Genomic DNA, 21436 nt, shown 5'->3' with positions numbered 1-21436 from the left:
GTTTTTAGGCATATAGTTGTTCTTTTGGCATGTAGTCTTTTAAATAGAATGTCAGAAAAAGATGGATCGCCTACACTTTTATAGCCACCCTTTTTCCGCTCCCTTTCTTTTTTGCACTGATGCTCACTCACACACACACACGTTTTTTGTCTTAGTCATTGTGTCTGCGGTAGTGTGTGACAGAAAGAGCTGCAGGGTAGAGTGGCTCCAAAGAAAGCATCTTTAATCAGCATCCGGAGTTGGAGATGAAAGAGCTCTGTCTCATCCTCTGTGTCTCATTCAGGGCTTTAGCTGGACTCTTACACATACTTACTGACGCACACTTTGACCATATACACTAACACACAGTCTTTTTTGGGAGGAGAAATTTCCATCATATGTGGTTGCTAAGCTGTTGCTTTGCCATGCTAAGATGTTTTTAGTGCATTCCTAAGCGGTTAGGAATCAAGGTTGTTACTAGAATGTTTGCCTACTTTTTATGAATTACATGGTAACGTATTATTCACACAATGGCAGTAAGTTTAAATCAAAAGTGGTACATGGATGGCCAAACGATGAACTGTCGTCCACCCAAGGGGTCAACCGCAACTCCTTGATCCCAGAGGAGAGCAAAGACTGTCGCACATGGTTACAGCTACATCAGTGGTGACCAGGGCAATGTGTCACAGTCTATTTCATAGCAGCCTTCTGCGTATGGGCCTGTGTAGCAAACCCCATGCTAACTGCTTGCATGTTTTGTGGGCTAAAGGAGGTCCTAATCTAAAAGTAATCTAAAGTGGTAGCAAGATTAAATTACCTAAAATGTGCAACCTAGATTACGCTACTGACTACAGTTTTTATCATGTAATATTTAAACGGTAATGGACTAAAATGTGTAAGAAATCGACCCATAACTGCCTACATAGTATGGAAGAATGCATTTTTGGATCCAGCACAAGTCTGTATGATATTCCATTTCCTCAATCTAGTCCCTAATTTTAATGCACATCTAAGGGATTTTCTTTTTCTGTTTTATTGCAAAGCACAAGCGAACAGCACACCTCAAAAAGCTGCATGATTTAGACCTGAAATATAGTTTATGCAAATGCTCGGCTAAAGCACTGAATTCTTGCACTATGGAGACAATAATAATTCTCATGGGGGTATAGAGCTAGCTTCAAATGTCTTTACTATTGAATCTGATTTGTTATTATTCAGGTAAACACACTTATGAGATCTTACTTGCTCAGCATCATTCGCTTCAAACTGTCCCTAAAAGAGAAAACCTAGCTGCAGAAGCAGACAGTTTATGCTAATGCAAGCTTGTGGCAATGCCGAGAACGCAACGCATACTTGGCTTGTGATGTGAAATGCACTCAAAGGGTTAGCCATTCAAACTGCATTCAAACCCATAATCCTAAATAAGAGTAATAAAATAACATACCTGACTACAAAAAGACAAACTGGTAGACACTCGAATGTCCCACCACCTTTTCAGTCAAACCAATATTACACAAGGCTCAATAAAGAGAGGCTATACAGGTTTGAGATTAAACCATTATGACAGAAAAAAGAGAGGGACAGAGAGAAAGGGACTTTGGCAGAGTGCGGCTAAAGCTGGTAAGAAGTATTCCTCCATAATTAATAGTTTAAGTGTAAGACAGGATGCCATGGTGTTCTAGCCTTTAGTCGATAGTGACAGTGAAGTCTATCATTCTTAAATCACTCTCAACAGGCACAAGACAGCGGTACAATATCCGTCCACCCATAAATGACCCAGCATCAAGTAAGAACGGTGGAAAATAATGACATACTTTTTTACGCAGATCCTGGTTGGATACGATGATAACATTGGGAGGATCTCCAACAGCAGTGGCAGCTCCTCCGATGTTGGTGAAGATTACCTCAGCAATTAGGACATGCCTGGGGTCCAAATTAAGCACTTCACATAACCTTGAGTACAAAAGACATCACAAAAAATGATTAGGGCCGATGTTCCTGGAACATCAATGTAATGCAACCATGTTACATAGAGTAGTCTCCAAGTGGTCATCAAGACAGATCAATGCTTTCTAGTAATTTTTGAGACAAGGGGCCCTATCTTGCACCCAGCGCAATTGACTTTGTACACCGACGCATGTGTCATTCCTATTTTGCACCCGCGCAAAGCGCGCTTTTCCCTCCACAGAAGCACGTCGCTAAACTAGTGAATGAACTTGCGCTCCCTGGGCGGTTCAGCGCAAAAAAGGAGGCGTGTTCCGGCGCAAACAATCCCTGGTGCTATTTTGCTGTTCCATTAAACAATTGCGCCACTGACCAGAAAAAACCTAGTCTAAAGTCAGTGGCGCGTTGCGCGTTGTTCATTATGCTATTTTAAGGGCGCATGCTTGACCATAATGTATAGCGTGCACAACGCGCATACACTTTGCTCATGTAATCTACACAGATGCAACAGTTGCAAATCATAAATTGTTACACTAAAAAATATTAACACGTGAGATGACGGAAATCATTGTGGTGTGCCACGAAGATGTGAAAAAATAGGCATAAATCTAGCTTACAAATTATTCAGGCTAATTTTAATAGGCTAATTAAGGATCAGACCTGTTGGCCAAATAGTGGCAAGACATGTGTATATAAGGACATCTGACAAATTGTGGCTATTTCCTCCCACGCCTGTTTAACCGACGCAATTTTGGGTGGGTTTCTCCCATCCCCATACAACACAACTTCTCTGTCTTTCACTGCTCTTACAAGAACATCAGTCTCCTGGCTGTGAACCACTCCTGGCGTGCGCCTGGTAAATACGCCATAATAATAGCAATCCATAATGGAACTTGTGCACCTGCTTTTAAAGGGAATGTTGGATGAAGTTCTGATTGGTTTATTTCACGTTACGCCCAAACCACACCTATGAATAATGAAGCTACTTCAGACCAACCCACTTTAGATTTGCGCCGGGCGCAAGAGCCATTTATCCCTCCGGGAAAATAGCAACAGCGCCGAGACCCGCCCACAAACTTACTTGCGCTTCGCGCTTTGACACTTGCGTTTCAGATCATTAAAATAGGGCCCAAGGTGTGCTATTGTTTTTCTAATTCATCATACTTTCATGATTTTTGCCTGGTGAAACATACAGTAAAACGTGCAAAAAAACATACACAGAGAACACCTTAACAATCACATAGCAACAACATGACAACCACCACAATATCCTAGCATTGTAGCTGCAACCTTTACACAGACTCATGCATTGTACTTCTGTTATATTTGTAACTGTTAATGAAAAGCTGAATTCTCTAATTTCTCACTTTCGTTCTTTAACGCGTGTGTGTGTGTACTGCGTCTCTAACCTCTGAAGCCCCAAAGGTGTTTGAAGATGCCATTGGGGATGCATAATCAAAAAAGAGGAGTCATTTCTCACCAGCAATGTCATGAAAACGCTGAGGCTGCACATACCATTTTAATGGCTATGTGAAATATAGATTCATTCTATCCTACAACACTAGGGATTTTTAAGGTCTAAGATGATAATAATTTGATGGATGAATTTAGCAGTAGAATGATAAAAAAAAATTAAATACCAAAAAAAAGTATCCTTACTCAAAGTTTTTTTGTTGGTCTTTAGGTTTGTCTTTTTTTTCAGCAGGGAAGGGACATGAAACACTATGACATTATATCAAATTGCTTCAGTGCACATGGTTTCTTAAACAATGCTAAATAAATGATGTTGTATATCAGGATATAAAACCTATAAATGAATCACATTGAGAGACAACGTGTAACAGTGAAAAGATGGAAGAAGATAAGCTCAAATGGAGCTGAGAAGAGCAATGAGGTGGTAAGTTTATAGCATGAAGACATGACTTATTGCATCCTCATGTTACTCTTAGCAGACTGACAAAGAATTCCTGTCTAGAGAAAAGCCAAGGACTTCTGGGATTTTTTTTTTTAGCAGTGGTTCAGATGAACAAACTTCTTCTCTTCAACGTCCTCTTAAAGGAGTGCTCCAGGTTTAATACAAGTTTAATCTCTATTGACAGCGTCTGTGGCATGCTGTCAGTTACCAAAGAAAAGAATCTGGATTTATCCCTCAGTTTGTAAAAATAAGAGTCATGTATACGGCAAAGCATTTACAATAAAACTCTACAAGCAATGGTATTTTGGAGGTTTTATGGGGATTCTGGCACACAAGTCTAACTTAAAACAATAGATTGTAAACACAAAGTATTCCAGTGTGATTGCTTGCCACATATCCTTCCATTGGAAGTTAATCATTATACAAGTTTAAAAAAGAAGTCAAAAGAGACAGAAAAAAAGAAAGAAAGAAAGAAAGAGACATTGTTTTAAGAAGAGATACCATTACCTGATTGTAACAGGGGTGAAAAGCATCATAGTTGTTACGTTATCGAGAAAGGCTGAGAGAACGGCTGCAATTAAGCACAGAATCATTATCATTGGCCACACTCTTCCTCGGGATAACTGATACGCCTGTGTGGAGACATACAGAATACTGCTGAGGACACTTCATTATTGGTTTAAAAAAAAGTTCAAGTTCACACTGATGAAAACGAACTGGGTCAAAAATAAATTGAGCACGAAAATCTCTTGCCTTTGTTTATGAACATTAACAAAATCATGTTTTTAAAAAAAAACTTGAAAGGAGAGATAGATTTAACAGTGCCTCAGAGATAGAGAATCGAGAGCGGTCCTCTGAGGGGGGCTCAGAACACAATGTTCAAAGGTACATTTTAATGAGGAATTCAGTCTAAAAACTGACACAGATCCATAGTGTGTTTGTACAAACGGGCTTCAGCGCTAAAAGAATGTTTATGCCTGAAAAGAAAATATTCATAAAACAAAGGAGCTGGGCTTTAAGAGCCTGTCGCTATGGAGACATTGGCAGGCTGTCTGGAATCATTTTAATCAAGTGGTAAAGAAATGTCACCACTTCCTGACTCCACTAAACTTCCTTATCGGTAATATGGTAACTGACAAATATGGACACTGACTTTTTTTTTAACTGATGAATGATAAAAACATTGACAGCCAATCAGAATCCACCCCGCTTTAACAAGCTTGAGCATTTAAAGCACTATTCACACTTATAATAAACAGAACATTATTGTGTGTTGGTGTGGACACTAATAACGTTATAGCTAGGATTCTTGGTGTGAACAGGCTTTAACTCACCTGCTCACAAAACAGATTAAAGAAGCCTGATTTATATTTCAAGACAAAATGCATCAACAGTTCAATCAAGGGGGTTGTTTCTATGGCAATATTTTAATTTGTGGAACATGTCCTTGTTTAGAACCCTCTTAATATTCATGAATGGGATGAGAGGACATGAGCATGTGCCCTCATAATGGCCAAAGCACATGCATAATGTTTCAAAGGGGCTTTTACAACAGTCTGCCGAATCCCTGAAAATAAGGAACAGGATATCCATCCAATGAAGCTCATTGTAAGATTTATTTTTAGACTTTCATTAATTCAGACCCATTTTATTCACAATTTTTAAAGGGTTGCATCATTTCACAAAGATTTGTTCTGTGTGATTCCTTTTCATAACTCAGTTGGAGATTGATGTTCACCCAGAAATTTCATATATATAAAACATTAGTGGGATTCTCGTCACTTTGCTTGAGAGTGAATGACAGGGATTTTCAGGACTGCCATTGTAAATCTCTGCTTCTATGCCCTAAAGCTTACTGAGTAAAGTAGCATGATGGGATACATTGACTAAATCAAAAGCAGGGACATCTATAAAGCAAATGAATGTATATCAGACTGAATCAATAACAGACAGCATGCTACCTATAGATTGATGAGTAAATGTTAGTAGGTATCTGTATCTGTAGATATATAATGTATATAAATATGTATAATATAATATATAAGGTGGGTGGGATAGATTAATTAGCCTGATTTTAGAGAGAATATGAGGAAATGACTCTCTCGGTCAAGACACTGTATCTTGCTTAAAGATATGAATAAAATAACAAATAAGCATTTTAAACATTATGATTGAGAAAACTCACCTTCACCGCACAGTAATCAAAGAAACCAGTCTCCGAGAATATTGCCACCAGTATCATCTGAAAGTAAAGAGGAAGGGTTATGAGACTTGAACATTTCATGGTTTCTATTTTTAGAGCTTACCGCCACATGTGTTGCTATAAAATCACATTATGTCTCAAATGCCACATGGTCTCTCACTCAATTTCATGCCACATATATCATTCTCTTCCCTTTTTTCGGCCTCAGATACAGAAACAGACATCTTTGAAATATGGAAAATCAGTAAAGTGAAACATAAATATTTCTGAGCTTATTAAAGCTATCCTTTTTTATGTAAAAATGGCTCTTTTCTAATCAGTCTTTGAAATGGAGGGATGCTGTGCTTCATTTTCTATCATCAGTCTCTGATTTGCTTTTCTGCTCTTCCTCAAATACTCCTTCATGTAGTCTTCTGGATGGGGGCTGATTGAATGTATTTGTTTCCATGGAGACAGACACTGAACAAACAGAGGTCTTGAAAAGGGTGGGACTTTGGCAAAAATACTGGCTTGTGTGTTTTAATTTGTACTGATATTTTTCGGTCACACTTTGTTGCAGAACCATGTAGAATATGGACTAATGTCATATGCAGTCTAACAGCCTCAGCTAACAGAACTTTCAACTGATTGTGATGCTGTACATTCAGTGTGACTCAAAGTAACAACGTAAATGATCTTAGACTCCTGAAGAATTCTTTCTAAAAGAAGCATTATGTTAACAGCACATTAAAGAAAGGTGTCACACTAATTGCCTGTCAGGCTGACCAGCCTAAGAGGCTAAATATTTGGGGTTAAGAGTTGGAATAGAGGCTTGTCAGACTGTCAAGAACATACTGTAGCAGGGCAACTTTCTCCAAACAGGCAGAGCAGCACATATCTTTTCAACAAGTCACGCAATCTGATATCATATGTTCATATTACACACGTCGCACTGCTGGAGAGTTCCTAGACCTGTTAGAATTATACTTACCATTCCAAACAGCAAGGCGAGTGTTTCATAGTCAATCCATTCCACAACAGTCATTAGACTTGGCCTCTACAGTAAAGACAATGGGATGAAATAGTCATTGTCTCCTTCTTCAGATACAGAAGAGCATTTTCACATACAATCTTAACTGGGTTTTCTGAAATGTTGAAATAATCACATCAATTACAATATACAACCCCTGTCGAAAAGATCTTCTTTACTTTATACAAAATGAACGAATGATAGATATGACACAAAACTGTTTTTGTTTAATAATTCTGGTTATGTGAAACATACCTCAAACAAATACGATTATTTTATTTAATGGAAAACTATTTTCCATATCAAGTAAAGGAAAAAAATATGGAATCGTTCAATGTTGAGGAAAAATGGAATCTGATGGAATCTGAAGTCCAACATGGAGTGTGGTAAAAGAAGTTGGATATTCTCAGTCAGCTTTTTCTAAAATTTACTGCAGGTATAAACAAAATGGAAGGAAATCATAAAGGCAAACCAGGGAAGACATCAAAGCGTCAGGATAGAAATCGGCCTTGAAAATGGAAAATGCACAATAATTCATTACATCACAATGAAACAAATGAAAAACAAATGGCCTGAATCAGGAGTCAATGTGTGTGACAGAACTGTAAGAAAATGGGTGAATTAAATGGGATTTACACATGGAAAAGCCAAACGAAAACCAGCATTAACACCTAAACAGAAGACAGCAAGGTTCAGGTGGTCTAAAGAGAATCAGTCATAGGGATGATTGGATGAAAGTGATATTCAGTGATGAATCATGAATGTGCCTTGGACAAGGAGATGATGCTGGAACTTTTGTCTGGTGCCGTTTTAATGAAATGTATAAAGATGACTGCCTGAAGAAAACAATGAAATTTCGCAACTCATTTATGATATGGGTATGTAGGGTAAAAGAGCAGGAGAAATAGCAACCCTGCCTGAACTGTCAATGCACAGGTTGCACAGCTAATCTGTCAAGTGCTTTTCAGAAAGTTGAAACCAGCTTAATGAAGAATATTGCTTTTTGATACCCCAAAGATTTCAGGTGATCACAAAGGCCAGAGGAGGATCAACAAAGTAATAATGGTGTTTTTTGATGGATTCCATAATTGTTTCTCACATTGATGTGTTAAACTGTTTTCCATTCATTAACTGTTTTTAATCTCAATTGTTTGAGGTATGTTTCGCTTTAACAAGGATGTTAAATTATAAAACAAAAATAGTTTTTTTGTCATATCTGTGATTCATCTATTTGTTAAAAATTTGTGTGGTGATTCAATAATTTTTGCCAGGATTTGTATGACATACTGAAGCTAATGCCCTGTAATTAAAATCAGAATTTTCCACTACATTTTATTTATGACAGAATGTTGCTGAGCTCTCATAGGCTACTTTTAGCTAGTAACAATAAGATCATCACTGCAATTTTCAAAATGAATGAAGTCCCAGAGTCCAACTCTTGACAAAGTGTAAGCAATATTCATCAGAATGGAGTAAAATAACATTCTCTAAAACAAAAACGTACATCTCCAATGAAAGCCAGCGCTGCCAGAGAAGCCAGGGATCCTAACATTGCAGCCAGAGTACGGTGAACAATCTGCAACAACAAATAAACGCAGAAAAATAAGATAGCGGTAATATATCATAATTAGAGTACAATTTGTTTTGACAATTTTATTACAAATCTGGGTTTATAATAATGTACCACAAACTAGATTTGTGCTTCCCTATGCACAATGCAGGGCATTGCTTAGCCAGGCAAAAACCAAACGTCTGATTGCTTAGAAAAGTAATAGTACAACTAATTTCAACAAGCTGCATAATAAGAGGTATCATTCTCACCCGTAGCACAAAATTATTCCTATCAGCAACGGTAACAGCGATGCTAGTCTTAGTAAACACTATTAATTATGTAAAACATAAGGCTGTAAAATAGCCTTTGGACAAGTGAATACATTTGCTCATCAAAAATGATAATTAACCCTCTTCCCCACTCTTCATTTATGGTCGATCAACCTCATTTCTTACATTTAATTAATTCTGACCCTTTTATGCACTATTTTAATCAAATGATAATTCCAGATTCACAAGAATATATGTGTCAGTCGACAACATCTACTGGTTTTCTGCTCTTCATTCACCCTCTGGACTAAAAGCGCTGCCTTAAAGTGCACTGTCAGATATCAACATCTTCAGCATCTGTTTTCCTGGTGAGAGCACTTGACTGAAACACCTGAATCAAAAATGTCTGATGCACCTCTTTTGGTGTCATGTGTCAAGGTGGGAGCAGTCATTACAAGACAGTGTAATCAGCTAGAAGAGCAAAAGAAGGGCGATGAGTACACAACATGCAGGATAACAGTAAAAGACTCCAGTCTGGAAGGAGCAAGTAATCTATGTCAGTCCGGAAACTTCCCTGAGGGGGAGGAACACTTGGTGCAATGTTGTGATTGTAAGTCTAAAACAGGTCATTAAGATAAATTGTTGAACACTGCTTTCTGTGCAGAATTAATCAGCAACATGGATATGCATTGAGTTGCTTTGCATATGAAAGTATCCTCTGAGACTAATGTGTCTCTGTTTTGCGATTTAAACCAATTACTCTCACTTATACAGTAAGAAAGAGTTCATGGCTAAATGAAATGTCAGAATGTGCCTGTGTGAGATGTGATGTTAGTTTTATACTCAAAGCCCCCCAGTTAATGAGAAACTGTAACTCTAGTCTAATTGAAGAATAATCTATCAGCCATTATTAAAGTGTTTACGAGATATCTGCGATTAGATTGAGAAAATACATTATTCATGAATCTTTTAAGGCATATTAATATTTATAACCATCTCATACTATTATATATCTCCGATTTCAGGTTTTGCCCTCTCTCTCTCGAGGCAAATGAGATTTAGCTATCAGAGCTGCTGATGAAACTCACCATCTGAGCCCTTTTAATCAAAGTTGTTTTCAGAGTGCTGATTCTAGATCAGCTCAGAGGATTATCACCAAGCTGCTGTGCAATGCAGAGAGGGAGATCAGAAGATCAGGCACAGGTCAATACAACAAAGGATTCCCTGTTTACAATGGAGTCCAAAAGTTTGAGACCACAGACTGTGGAATCTGTAATGTTAATCAAATCTATTTTAAGTTTTATCATATTGAAAGATGTTATGTTATGTAGAAATAATGTTATGTGTGAAAGAAATGTTAAGTATGAAATATTTAAGATTCTGCACAATTCTTGGTCACTAATCAAAGCAGCCCAAAAAAAGGGGGGTGGGGGTATTAATGAAAGATATTATTGTTTACACTGGATAGCAATACTCTTTTGAAGATATCAAATTATGCTCAATAGCATGATCTTTAAGGTTGTATTCAAAACTCAAGTGGTGCTGTCTGTCATTAAAGCAAAAGGGGGATTAACCAAATGCCATAGAGAAACATAGAGAAATTTTTTAAAATGTTTACATTTTTCCACTACAATTGCTTTGCTGCTCATTTATTATGCTATACTGTACTATTTTCACAAATAAGGTGTATAATAAAAAAATCCCAACTGACTGAAAAAAGTGAAAATGTAACAGTTGCTTGTAAAAATAGTACCAAAGCGAATTAAAAAAAACTTTAAATGTCCAGTACTGTAGCATATCATCTGACTCAGCAGTCAATTAAAGGCTGATTATGAAAGGCACAATCTGGGCAGCTGCAACTTCCTTCTGGCATGCACACATACATTTGGCAACATCATTAGCCATTTAGATCAATGCCTGAGAAGCAGCTATATTTTTAATCATCACTGGGCTGGGTAATGGTGGCTATATTCCCAAGTTTTAAAAGTCAAGATAAAAAAAGTTATAGAATAACTGAACATAGAGACACATTTAGACTAACACTGTATGAGCAAGTGTTGTTTATGTGTTATGTTACTTTTACTGAAATGTCATGCCGTGTTATGTACGTGAAATTCATCACTAAAAATTAACAGACTGGACTCGGTTGGACAGCAAAGCTACTGTGTTTTTCTAACACTTTTTGATGGTTTCTTAAACATCTGGGAACTAGTTCATATACATATCACAGTTGACTGAAGTTGTAATGGTTTCAAATGGTCAGAATAATATAATATAATATAATATAATATAATATAATATAATATAATATAATATAATATAATATACATTTCTCATAAAAGGATGATCACAGAGGTAATGTTCCGCAAATAACCCTGTTTTAAAAACACAATAAATAAAATTACGATGACTCACCCAATCAACATAAAATCTGTTCATTAGTTCACTTTTGTTCACTTTTAGTTCAATTTTTACTTTCTCAGCTCTTTGATGATGGTGTAGCCATAGTTATGAAGCATTAGTTTTAACGGTAAAAGTGGAAACACAGGCCCCCAAAGTCTCCATTAGCATTCTCACAAAGGTCTAATTAAACTCTTCGACACGCAGCATGCTGTCCCTCCTGAAGAAATAAATGTAATTAGGAAGGGAGGTCCCCTCTGCCCTCGTGTCCCCCTGGAGCCACACTAAAGCGCCGCTTTCCTCGCAAACTCTAAAAAGTGTGCACTACAGGGAGAAGATGAAGTAAAAAATGTGGAGGAGTGTTTTGCTGTAAGGCTCTGTAATAATCTACATGATTTAAGAGTTGTTGTTCAGACTAACGGATATGTACAGTGAGCAAAAATAAAGCAAAAAATTAAAACATGTAAATATATAAAATCAGAAATGATTCATTTTTAGGGTGAACTGGCATCATGAGCAATAGAAACCAGAAAAGTACATTTTTACAAGTAGTCCAAAGGAGACCACTAGTGACAATGGTCTTATTTTGCATTCTTTTATAATTTACGATTTTATACCAAATGATATCATAACATTTGAGAGAACATTTTAATTGTAAAATAACTTCTATTTCAGAATGTCTTAGTCTGCCTCATGTTCATTTGATTGACAGCAGCACTAAAGCTGCACGAACTCTGAATGATCCATGTTATCCAGCATGAATTGAAGTGGGAATTTTTTGTGCTTCAGACGAAGCAAGGGACATCTGACATTTTGTACAGGAGCCTTCTTCTTGACTTTACTTCATAATATTTCATTTGGAATGTTTCAAAGGCTTAAAGCCTGTATTTCCAATTTAAAATAAAAAAATAAAAACTGCTTTCAAACGTTTGCACTAATACAGGTTGGTCTTGCTGTAAAATTCAAGCAATTTTGCCACCCAATTCAAGTAATCCAATTTAAAGTCACTTTCTGGTATTCCAAAAATCGGATATATTTCTTGTGGAATCAAAGTGAGTAAAAGCTCTTCCTGTTAACATTGGTAGATCCCAGTGACCTCTAGTGCTCAACAGCAGTACAGGTAAAAATAAAAAAACAAACTGTAAGTTTACGAACAGCTACTGCCAAGGACATCTCAGCATAGTTCTGGATCTACAGAATGTTTATGAACAACATAACCAGCACGCCATCTACTCCTCCTGAAAGACTACAGATGGGCGCACACAAATCTCTGGCGACTCCACACATTCAATGTGGCAAAACAGCCAAGATGATCTTGTTTATGGGGATGAAATATGGAAAGACCATTGAGTGGATTATCGTGCGGTGTGAAAATAATGTCTTCACACCGCCACCTCATATTTTACCTCAAAGATGATGAGCACATAGACTCCTGCCAGGATCAGTCCAGCCATAAGCACCTGGGTTTCCACGGTTACATAGAGCAACTGGTGAGTCATGGACAGAGGAACCACCTGACTGTCTAACAGAAAGGCCTGCACACTGATCAGAACAGGAGCGCTGGAGGACAAGACAAAGAGATGGAGACACATAAAGCATATACGAGGACAGGAGCTACTGCAAAAATAACATCATCACATGATCAGATTGACTGAACTACTGGCAAATTAGCAAAGTTCACATCTGATGACAGTAGTGTGATTAATCTCCTTTTTTAATGCAGCAATAGATGCAATAAAGTGCACCATATAACCTGAAATGTCTTTGTTTGATGAGGAATGGGCAATCATACCTGCTAACCATTTCAAATGTCCTTGTTCTCAGAATTTGGTCACTTCGTTGGGAATGCAATGGTATGGTCCAGTTATAAAGCACCTGTTAGAAAAACATTAGAATTTATATTCTGAATGCGTAGAATAAACTTGTTTAATCTTTTCATTTTCATTTTATATACATTTTACATAGAGCATCCTGAAAAGGTATTTGGATACTTATAAGTGACTCCTTAAAATGTATAAATGCCTTTGCAATCAAACTATAAGGCATTTAAATACATATTTATATTTCTATTCTGTTCTATAGAATGCTGTACCAATCAAAAGTGTGTGGTCAGAAAGTTTTTTTTTTTTTTTTTTTAATACATGTACTTACTACTCATCAAAGAATCCTGAAAAACTGTTTTCAACATAGGAAGTGAGAGAAATGTTTAACATTATAAGAATTTAAAATAATAAGAAATGTTCCTTGAGCACCAAATCAGCATATTGAAATGATTTCTGAAGGATCTGAAGATTTGATGAATGGCTGCTGAAAATTCAGCTATGCCATCACAAGAATAAACTGTTTTTACTGTCATTTTGATCCAAATCAATGCAGTCTTGGCAAGCAAAAGAGACTTTTCAAAACATTAAAAACCCTTTCTGACCCCAAACTATTTTTATTAAAGAATAAACACACTTTTCAAGCTAAATGTTTCAACAAAATGAATTATAAAGCAATAGATATATTGAAACATCTCCAACCTGTTGAGTTCGTCTCCGGCGAGACCCCGCTTCTTCAGTCTGCTCCACCTGGATCAGAATATACTCCTGGGCCTCTTGTACTGCCTCCATCCCTCCCAAAAATGGCCCACCAACCTGCAGCTTCAGCAGGGAGTTGTCACGAAAATCACTAAGATTCATGGCTACAGGGATCAGTTAGGTTAAGAAAAACTACCATGAGTTAGGGAAACAAATTAAAATACTGACACTAAATATCCATCAAGCTTTAACCTGAGTGATTTGAACAATTTTTGCAAACAGATGTCAGCTGGTCATGGTTTCATTTTGGCCAGACGATCCCCTCCCACCAGCAGAAGGTACTCTGAAGCACTTCAGTGCATTGTTCACTCTTCACATTCATCTCTCCAGCTCCGCAGGACTCACAGATTGCTGGAAGTATCAGCCAGATCTGTTGTTATGCACGAAGTCATAGGCAAGACTGTTACCATGACACAGGCCGCTGTAAATAGCAGATGGTGAGATTGTCACAGAAAGGGAAATGAATTAGCGCAGCCCTTCAGTGCAATCTCCGAACCAACCAAAAAATCCCTGCAGGGTCTGAGGAGTTAACGCAGTGGCATGCGTCATCACAATATTTGACTTGTGAATTAATGATTCTTATTTATCTAGTCAGTGCAAACCCAAACAATGCAGATTCTCTAAAGTACACAAATGGGAAGGATACAGAAGCTTTCGGTGGATGAGACTGCTAGCATCCTCCAGGGGCTTTCCCTGTCAGGATACATGCTGAAAAACAGCTGAGGATTCAAATAAATATAGTTATCTCAGGGCGTCAGACAAATAAAATCATTGAGCGTTTGTAATACAATCATAATTGGATACTATTCTATATAACAAAAGCTGTTGAGTAGGTTTGACGACCGAAAAACTTACTGAACAGAGAACAACAATGATGAAGATGGTGATGATTTTTGCTGTCCTTAAGCAACACCTATTTAAAAGCAAATTTAGGTTCATGTTTAGTTATGTCATCTACCTAGCAACAAAAACACATTTAAAGTCCCAGAATTTTGAGTTATGGAACTAGAGTAAAGGGATTTCTACAATCATTTAATGGCTCTCCTGCACACGATGGATGGATGGATGGATGGATGGATGGATGGGTGTAGAGTGGATGGGTGGATAGATAGATGCATGGATGGATGGATGCATGGATGGATGTAGGGTGGATGGGTGGATAGATGGATGCATGGATGGATGGATGCATGGATGGGTGTAGGATGGATGGGTGGATAGATGATGCATGGATGGATGGATGGGTGGGTGGATGGATGGATGCATGGATGCATGGATGGGTGTAGGGTGGATGGGTGGATAGATGGATGGATGGATGGATGGATGGATGGATGGATGGATGGATGGATGGATGAATGGATGGATGGATGGATGGGTGGATGGATGGATGCATGGATGCATGGATGGGTGTAGGGTGGATGGGTGGATAGATGGATGCATGGATGGATGGATGGATGGATGGGTGGATGGATGGATGCATGGATGGATGGATGGATATCTATCTATATAACTAACCCAACATTTTGAGTGTATGTATGCCGTACCTGATGGGGGATGATATTTTGAAGTAATGTTCACATTTCTCCATGGATGTGATGTGGGAGAGACTGGCCACCTCACTGCCCAGCCTGCACCTCCTCTCCAATTCAGCAGAGCTGGCCTCCCATGATTCCTCTCCAGATCCCAGGCTGGGCTCATGCAGTGTCATGTAGGTCATACTGCACAGAACAGCAAAAAAACTGTGTGTTAAACACTGTGATGCTTGCAAAGTGTTACTCTGTTTGTTTGAGCAGTCCAAGATATTGACTTCTGACTCAACCAATGGCATGCGTTTGGAGCGGGACTATCTGTTTAGTGGTAAAACTAATTAGTTTAACCCGGGAAACTTGTGTACAATAATCATTATTTTTGCATTTGCATGTGTTGCCGCTAGTCTTATGCAAATGAAACACTCCAGGTTTAAATTTAGTAGTGAAAATCCAATCCTATCATTCAAAGTAACACACCACTCCTGCAGCTAGGAAGCGATCCGTCATCTAAATGTTAATTGCAGCCACACAACAAAGATTAAAAACAATGAAAGGTGTTAAAAGCCTATTATGGTACACAGTTCTTTGACAAATTCATGCACCAAGAGTGGATACACCTAAGTGCCCAGACATAACTAGAGGCTTTTGTGTTGATTATAGGCAGCAAGATACATTATTCCGACTGAGAACACAATATAATCGCTAGCAGCATTAGCATTCAGCTCACTGCCTTACAGAGGGAATGAAAAATGTATTACTGAGGGCAGCAGATAGCAACCAGCCATATTAGCATTATGACAACACTTTACTCTTTGTATGCCTCTTGATCTCAGAGGGCCATTATGATAACACAGACTGGGGGTCTTCAACAAAGGGTCCACAGTGGTACTGCAGAGGGCCCATCAATTGTTTGATATCAAAATAATCTGTTAAAAACTGATAAACAAAATGTAAAGTTACTTCAACTACATCTAGAAGCTAAAATTCAGCAGTGTCATTAATAATAATAGTAATGTCTTGACTCTATATAATATACTCTATGCAATTGCAATCATGACAAAGGGCGTAATTTAGCATTTAATTAAATGTTTGCTCGCACAAATGTATTTTTTTTATTCATTTTTCTACAAAATATAATATTTTTAGAGTTTGACATAACTACAAAAAAAAAATGACTGCAAATAAGAAACACTGTAATAAGGGGTTTCTTACACTGTCAAAGATTTAATACATTAAAATCCTGTGTTTGATTCCATTTGAATTTTCATTGAGCTTTCAATTTTCTTAAGAAAACGTATCCTACTTTTTATGAGATTGTTCTTGACGTACCTGATAAAATAATGTTTCATGAAAATAGGAATATTCAGCACTGAAGAGGACATTATATAACCCAAACTAAATGAAACACAGGTGTAATCCTTATGACTATGAGTTTTCTTGTTACATAAAAATCTCTGGCTTTAGAGTCCTGGTAGGGATACATGGGTGAATCAAGGACTCATGCTGGGGAAATCAGGAAATGCTAAAATATTGAAGAACTAAAAACTATTACAGATAGTTCAAAAATACAAAACGTTTTATATAGACATTTTGAGACTGTTATGCAAATAACATGACTAATCATAACATTCCTGACAGGTTGAGCTAATTGGAATGTGCTCCTGTCTGGTATTATAATCAATGTGTTGGAATCAATAACGATTAATATAGAGGCTGACAACTGAGAGTTCAGATACTGTACTGCAGGCAGTGTTTGGTTTAATTAAGAAGTACATAGAGGTCAAGACCACTTCAAGATATCAGAATGCCATGCATTATGTGAGGAACTGTGTTTGCCCTTAACCTGGTAATATATAAAATATATATATATAAATAGTTGGAAATGAAGGTCACAAAGCCACTTTTTCTCATTACTGAATGAAAATGAGGTCGGTAATTAAAGACCCCAGGTAATATTCCTTCAGAATCTTTATTGAGTCAACAGGTCCTGCAACTTTGAAAGAAAGAAAGAGGGATACATTTCCTTGTGTACGAGTGGTTAACGCTTTGCAAACGAAAATAGTATTCTATTATGCTTAACAGATGATTCATTGATATTAAAATAGCCAGAATTGCCATTAAACTGTGATTTGTATATTTTGGTATATGTAATTAGAACTGAATGTGCATCAACCTCTGATCTGTTCGCTAATTATTAATTAAAAAAGATCATTAGTAGGAGTGCCAGTGGATTTTACTGATATTTATAAATACATATATACAAGTCAAATAAATAAATACATTCTGGTGTCAAATAAACAAACCTTACCCAAATAGTTAATTGAAGAGATCAGAAAAGTAAACAAGAACAAAAGAACATCAGATATGAAATACTGTGAAACCAATTGGGACATATATTTAGGCTCACCTGTCATTTTGGGGGAACTTAAGAAGGGGTGATTGTTCTGTGTGGTTGGCTTGGTTGGATTTGCCTTTGAGGAAATTTACCACGCTGAAGCTGTGCCTGGGAACAAGGCACATAGAAACATATTAAATCAGAGCATGATGTCTGTCATAAATAGCATCTCAGCCACATTTAGAAAATCAGTTCTTGGCATGCATTTTGAATGACTCTTCTATAAAAACTGGCAGCTGAAATAAAATGGAACTAAAAGTCTTTGAGCAGAACTGATAGTCATTCTTCCTTTTTGGTCTTCGTTTAGTCATCTTTATTAAACATCCTGGTCTAGTGTGTCAAACAAGGTCTAAGCTACATGATCATAAAATAAATGTACATTTGCAAACATAAGCAAGCTACACATCCAAAAGAATTAATAACAATTATAAAAGCCATCCTTCTGGTCTATTGTGAAATAAACTATTGCTTTGTGACTTTGTCTTGTGTCAGTGAAATGCTTATGTGATGCATTTAACCAATATCCAACTTAAGAGTATTATTAAAAGAAATCAGAACTACAATGTACATATAAAATTTAAATCCTGACCCCAAGGATAGTGGAATGTGCAAGCCACTAATATTTTCCCCCAAAAAAAGGCATTACAATCTTTTGCTGTAGCGTGTCAGTAGGAAATATCAGTTTACATTTTCAAAAATTCCTTTTGCCATTAATTGTAAAAATCCCATCAGATTTCTGTATGCACAATGAGTCTGACAACAGCCAGTTCTCCCAGAGATCTGTGTTTTGTTTTCTTTAGTATTATTATTTTAATATTACATTTGATTCATTTCATTATTATCTTTTCATTAACTCCTGATCCCTGAACCCTGTGCAGTTTCTTTGCAAACCCCAGTTTGGGCAACCCTGGCATGCAAAAATTATATCTATTCATAATTGTAATAATTTTGTAGTACCACTAATGTATTTCAACTGTAAAACCACATTAACGTATTTCAATATAATTTGGGCCATTAGCATTCCTTCGTTCAGTAATCACACTTTATCCTCTCAACTTCCTCAGACAAGGACAGCTTTATTTACTATAGCCAATCATTTCTCATATCATATACTGTACTCAATAACAACAGAAAAATCAATAGAAGTCTCAAGAAAAAAAAGGGGAGAAGAGAAAAGATTCTCTAATGCTCGGAGACACCAGCAGTGTTGATTTTTTTTATCGGCTTGTGTGAAGAGAACAGATGGAAATCGCGAGAACTCTGTGGGCTAATTACTGGAGCCTTTTCACTAATCTAATAAATGAGAAAAATTCTCTGTCATAATTAATGACAGTTTAAATGGGTAAAGTCCCTCTTATCTCTTCAATTGGCTCCGAGTTTGTGTGTGAGTTATGGAGAGCCTTTTGCAGAATGCCAGAATAGATCAAAGCTGCTCATCACAGGCCGGCCAGACTATAGAGTCAACCCTAGTCCATTTCTAACACTCATCTTTGGGTAAATCCCAAACCTCAGCTGCTTAGTGTTACAGAGGACTCAAACAACTCTCCCACCCCTACCAATGCCTCAGCTCACTGCAAACAACTGGGGTGGGTGTGTGTGTGTGTGTGTGTGTGTGTTTTTGAGCACTCCAGACAAGACATAATAGCCATGGCCTCCAGGATATATCCTGGTGTTAGGTTTCGGGCAAAAGGGAGATTAGACAGGATATTTCAAGGCCTTTAATCCCTCTCCCTGCAGTTACACAACGGAGAGGAGATTTGAAATGTTAGCTCACAGAATGCAGGATTTATAAATTAAGCAAAGCTTTCTCTTATTGTGCATGAATCTGAGTGTGTGTGGTCCAGATGAGACTGAAACCAAAGAAGGGGAGTACATAACCCAGTGGGACACCTATCATCCTCTCAGATCTGGCATAGAATACAAGTCAAATTGAATGCTACCTGACATAATTTAATTCCATTAACAATATGAAGAAATTCTGCTCCATTTTTAATCACATCATACTATAATGTCAAACAGAATAATTTTTTACGGCAAGGATGCATTAAATAGCTCAAAAGTAACAGTAAAAACATTTACAGTGTTACAAATGTGTATACACACATTATACATTTATATCTGGGTTTTTTTTTTTTTTTTTTTTTTTTTTTGCTTTGTTTTTAAAGTACTTTTAATTAAATAAGTGCAGTCTTGGTAAGCATAAGAAACTTTCAAACCCATTAAAAAATCTTACTAACACCAAAGTTTTACACAATAATATGTGTGCGATAATATATGGCATATTTTTATATAACTGTGGCATATTTCCCATAGGACAGAAAGATAAACAAACAACTATTGAACGTTTTATATAATTAAATTATAGAATATATAAGACAGAAAAAGATAGAGAGAATGGAGATACAACTACTGAAATATATATGTTTTTTAACTAATACATGTGATGTGATCAGCTGATTTCATTGAGAAAGTGGTTATCGTTAAAGAATTCCTGTAAGAGAGAGCAGTTATGAGAGCAGAAGCAGATCTCATCTCATGCATGACTACCAATTAATCACGTGATGGCTGATCCAAAAATGTAATGTCTGATCTGAAAAGTGCAACAACCACGAGCTTGAGATTAAGACCCCTGTCGTCATATTCTATGGTACCATCACACACACACCCCGCCACATAGACACACATTTTTTATGATGTTACTACAGTAATGTGACTCCACACATGAGCACCAATCCTCTTTAAGGTCGATAAGCAGCTGTTTCACACAGAAAAGCTCTCACTAAGGGTTCTGAAGACCTTATCTGCCAAATGTGTTCAGCTGAATGTCAGCCATAATAGTAGATGTTCACTGTAACAATGAATTCGTAAAGTACATTTTGCATTAAGATTCCTTTCCAAGCATGACCTTTCTTTGAAACATCTTGAAAGAGAGGTGGTTACTTTGTTAAAATACTTTCTCTTACCAAAGTTTAATGTGCAGGGACAACTATAAGCAAGTCATTTTTAGACTGATCTCCCAGAAAAGTCTAAAAACTGTGGCACTATCAAGCTTGAAAGTCTTGAGTGTGTTTGGGGTGGGACTACCCATTGATCCAATTCATCTTTGACATATGGTGCATTCAAGTCCTCCAGGAAAGTTCATTTCTACAATTTGAGAAGTTGTAATTATGCCTATAATTCCTTTAACACAATTTTATTTCAGAAAATATTTCTCATTTTAGTTTAACTTGATGTACTCAAATAAATAAGTAAATAAAATGAAAAATTATCAAAGTTAATTCAATTTTTTTTAACTACTACAAAATGACAAATAAAGAAAGCGGGTGTGTTTTAGCTTATGTTTATTTAAATTATGAAGAAGCTACAAATTAAATTGTTACATATATTTATATAATATGTTCATTATCATAATTGTGCAATACTACCATATTTTTCATGCAAGTTTTATATTTACTTTAAATATAAAAATATTAATAATAATTTGTAAAAAAAAAAAGTACATCAATACAGATTCTGCAAGTCTCCCACTTGTAATTATGATGTGTAATTGTTAACTTGAATGCACCAGTAAACTAATAACTAATTATTAATTACAATATAATAAATATAAAACTAAAAATTACCTTAAACGGATAGTTTCTGTTGTTATATGAAAAATGTCTTTT

At 36.7% G+C, this 21436-nt stretch overlaps 1 protein-coding gene across 1 annotated transcript in view; it reads right to left on the bottom strand.

The window, feature by feature from the left end:
* Nucleotides 1-15555, bottom strand: part of LOC128015712 (P protein-like) — a 64206-nt gene extending 48651 nt beyond the window's left edge. The window contains exons 1-11 of the mRNA XM_052599778.1: nucleotides 15392-15555; nucleotides 14706-14763; nucleotides 14497-14569; nucleotides 13794-13954; nucleotides 13064-13146; nucleotides 12678-12831; nucleotides 8555-8626; nucleotides 7012-7077; nucleotides 6024-6080; nucleotides 4346-4470; nucleotides 1794-1932 (exon numbers count right to left, since the gene is read on the bottom strand). Coding sequence (XP_052455738.1) covers nucleotides 1794-1932; nucleotides 4346-4470; nucleotides 6024-6080; nucleotides 7012-7077; nucleotides 8555-8626; nucleotides 12678-12831; nucleotides 13064-13146; nucleotides 13794-13954; nucleotides 14497-14569; nucleotides 14706-14763; nucleotides 15392-15555 — 1152 coding nt within the window. The remainder of the gene's footprint in view (nucleotides 1-1793; nucleotides 1933-4345; nucleotides 4471-6023; nucleotides 6081-7011; nucleotides 7078-8554; nucleotides 8627-12677; nucleotides 12832-13063; nucleotides 13147-13793; nucleotides 13955-14496; nucleotides 14570-14705; nucleotides 14764-15391) is intronic.
* Between the last annotated feature and the right edge of the window lie 5881 nt (nucleotides 15556-21436).

Source organism: Carassius gibelio, chromosome A6 (genome assembly GCF_023724105.1).
Source record: "Carassius gibelio isolate Cgi1373 ecotype wild population from Czech Republic chromosome A6, carGib1.2-hapl.c, whole genome shotgun sequence".
In the NCBI taxonomy this organism is placed as follows: Eukaryota; Metazoa; Chordata; class Actinopteri; order Cypriniformes; family Cyprinidae; genus Carassius; species Carassius gibelio.
The sequence above is the reverse complement of the archived record's forward strand: the minus strand, read 5'-3'. Positions and strand labels throughout refer to the sequence as shown.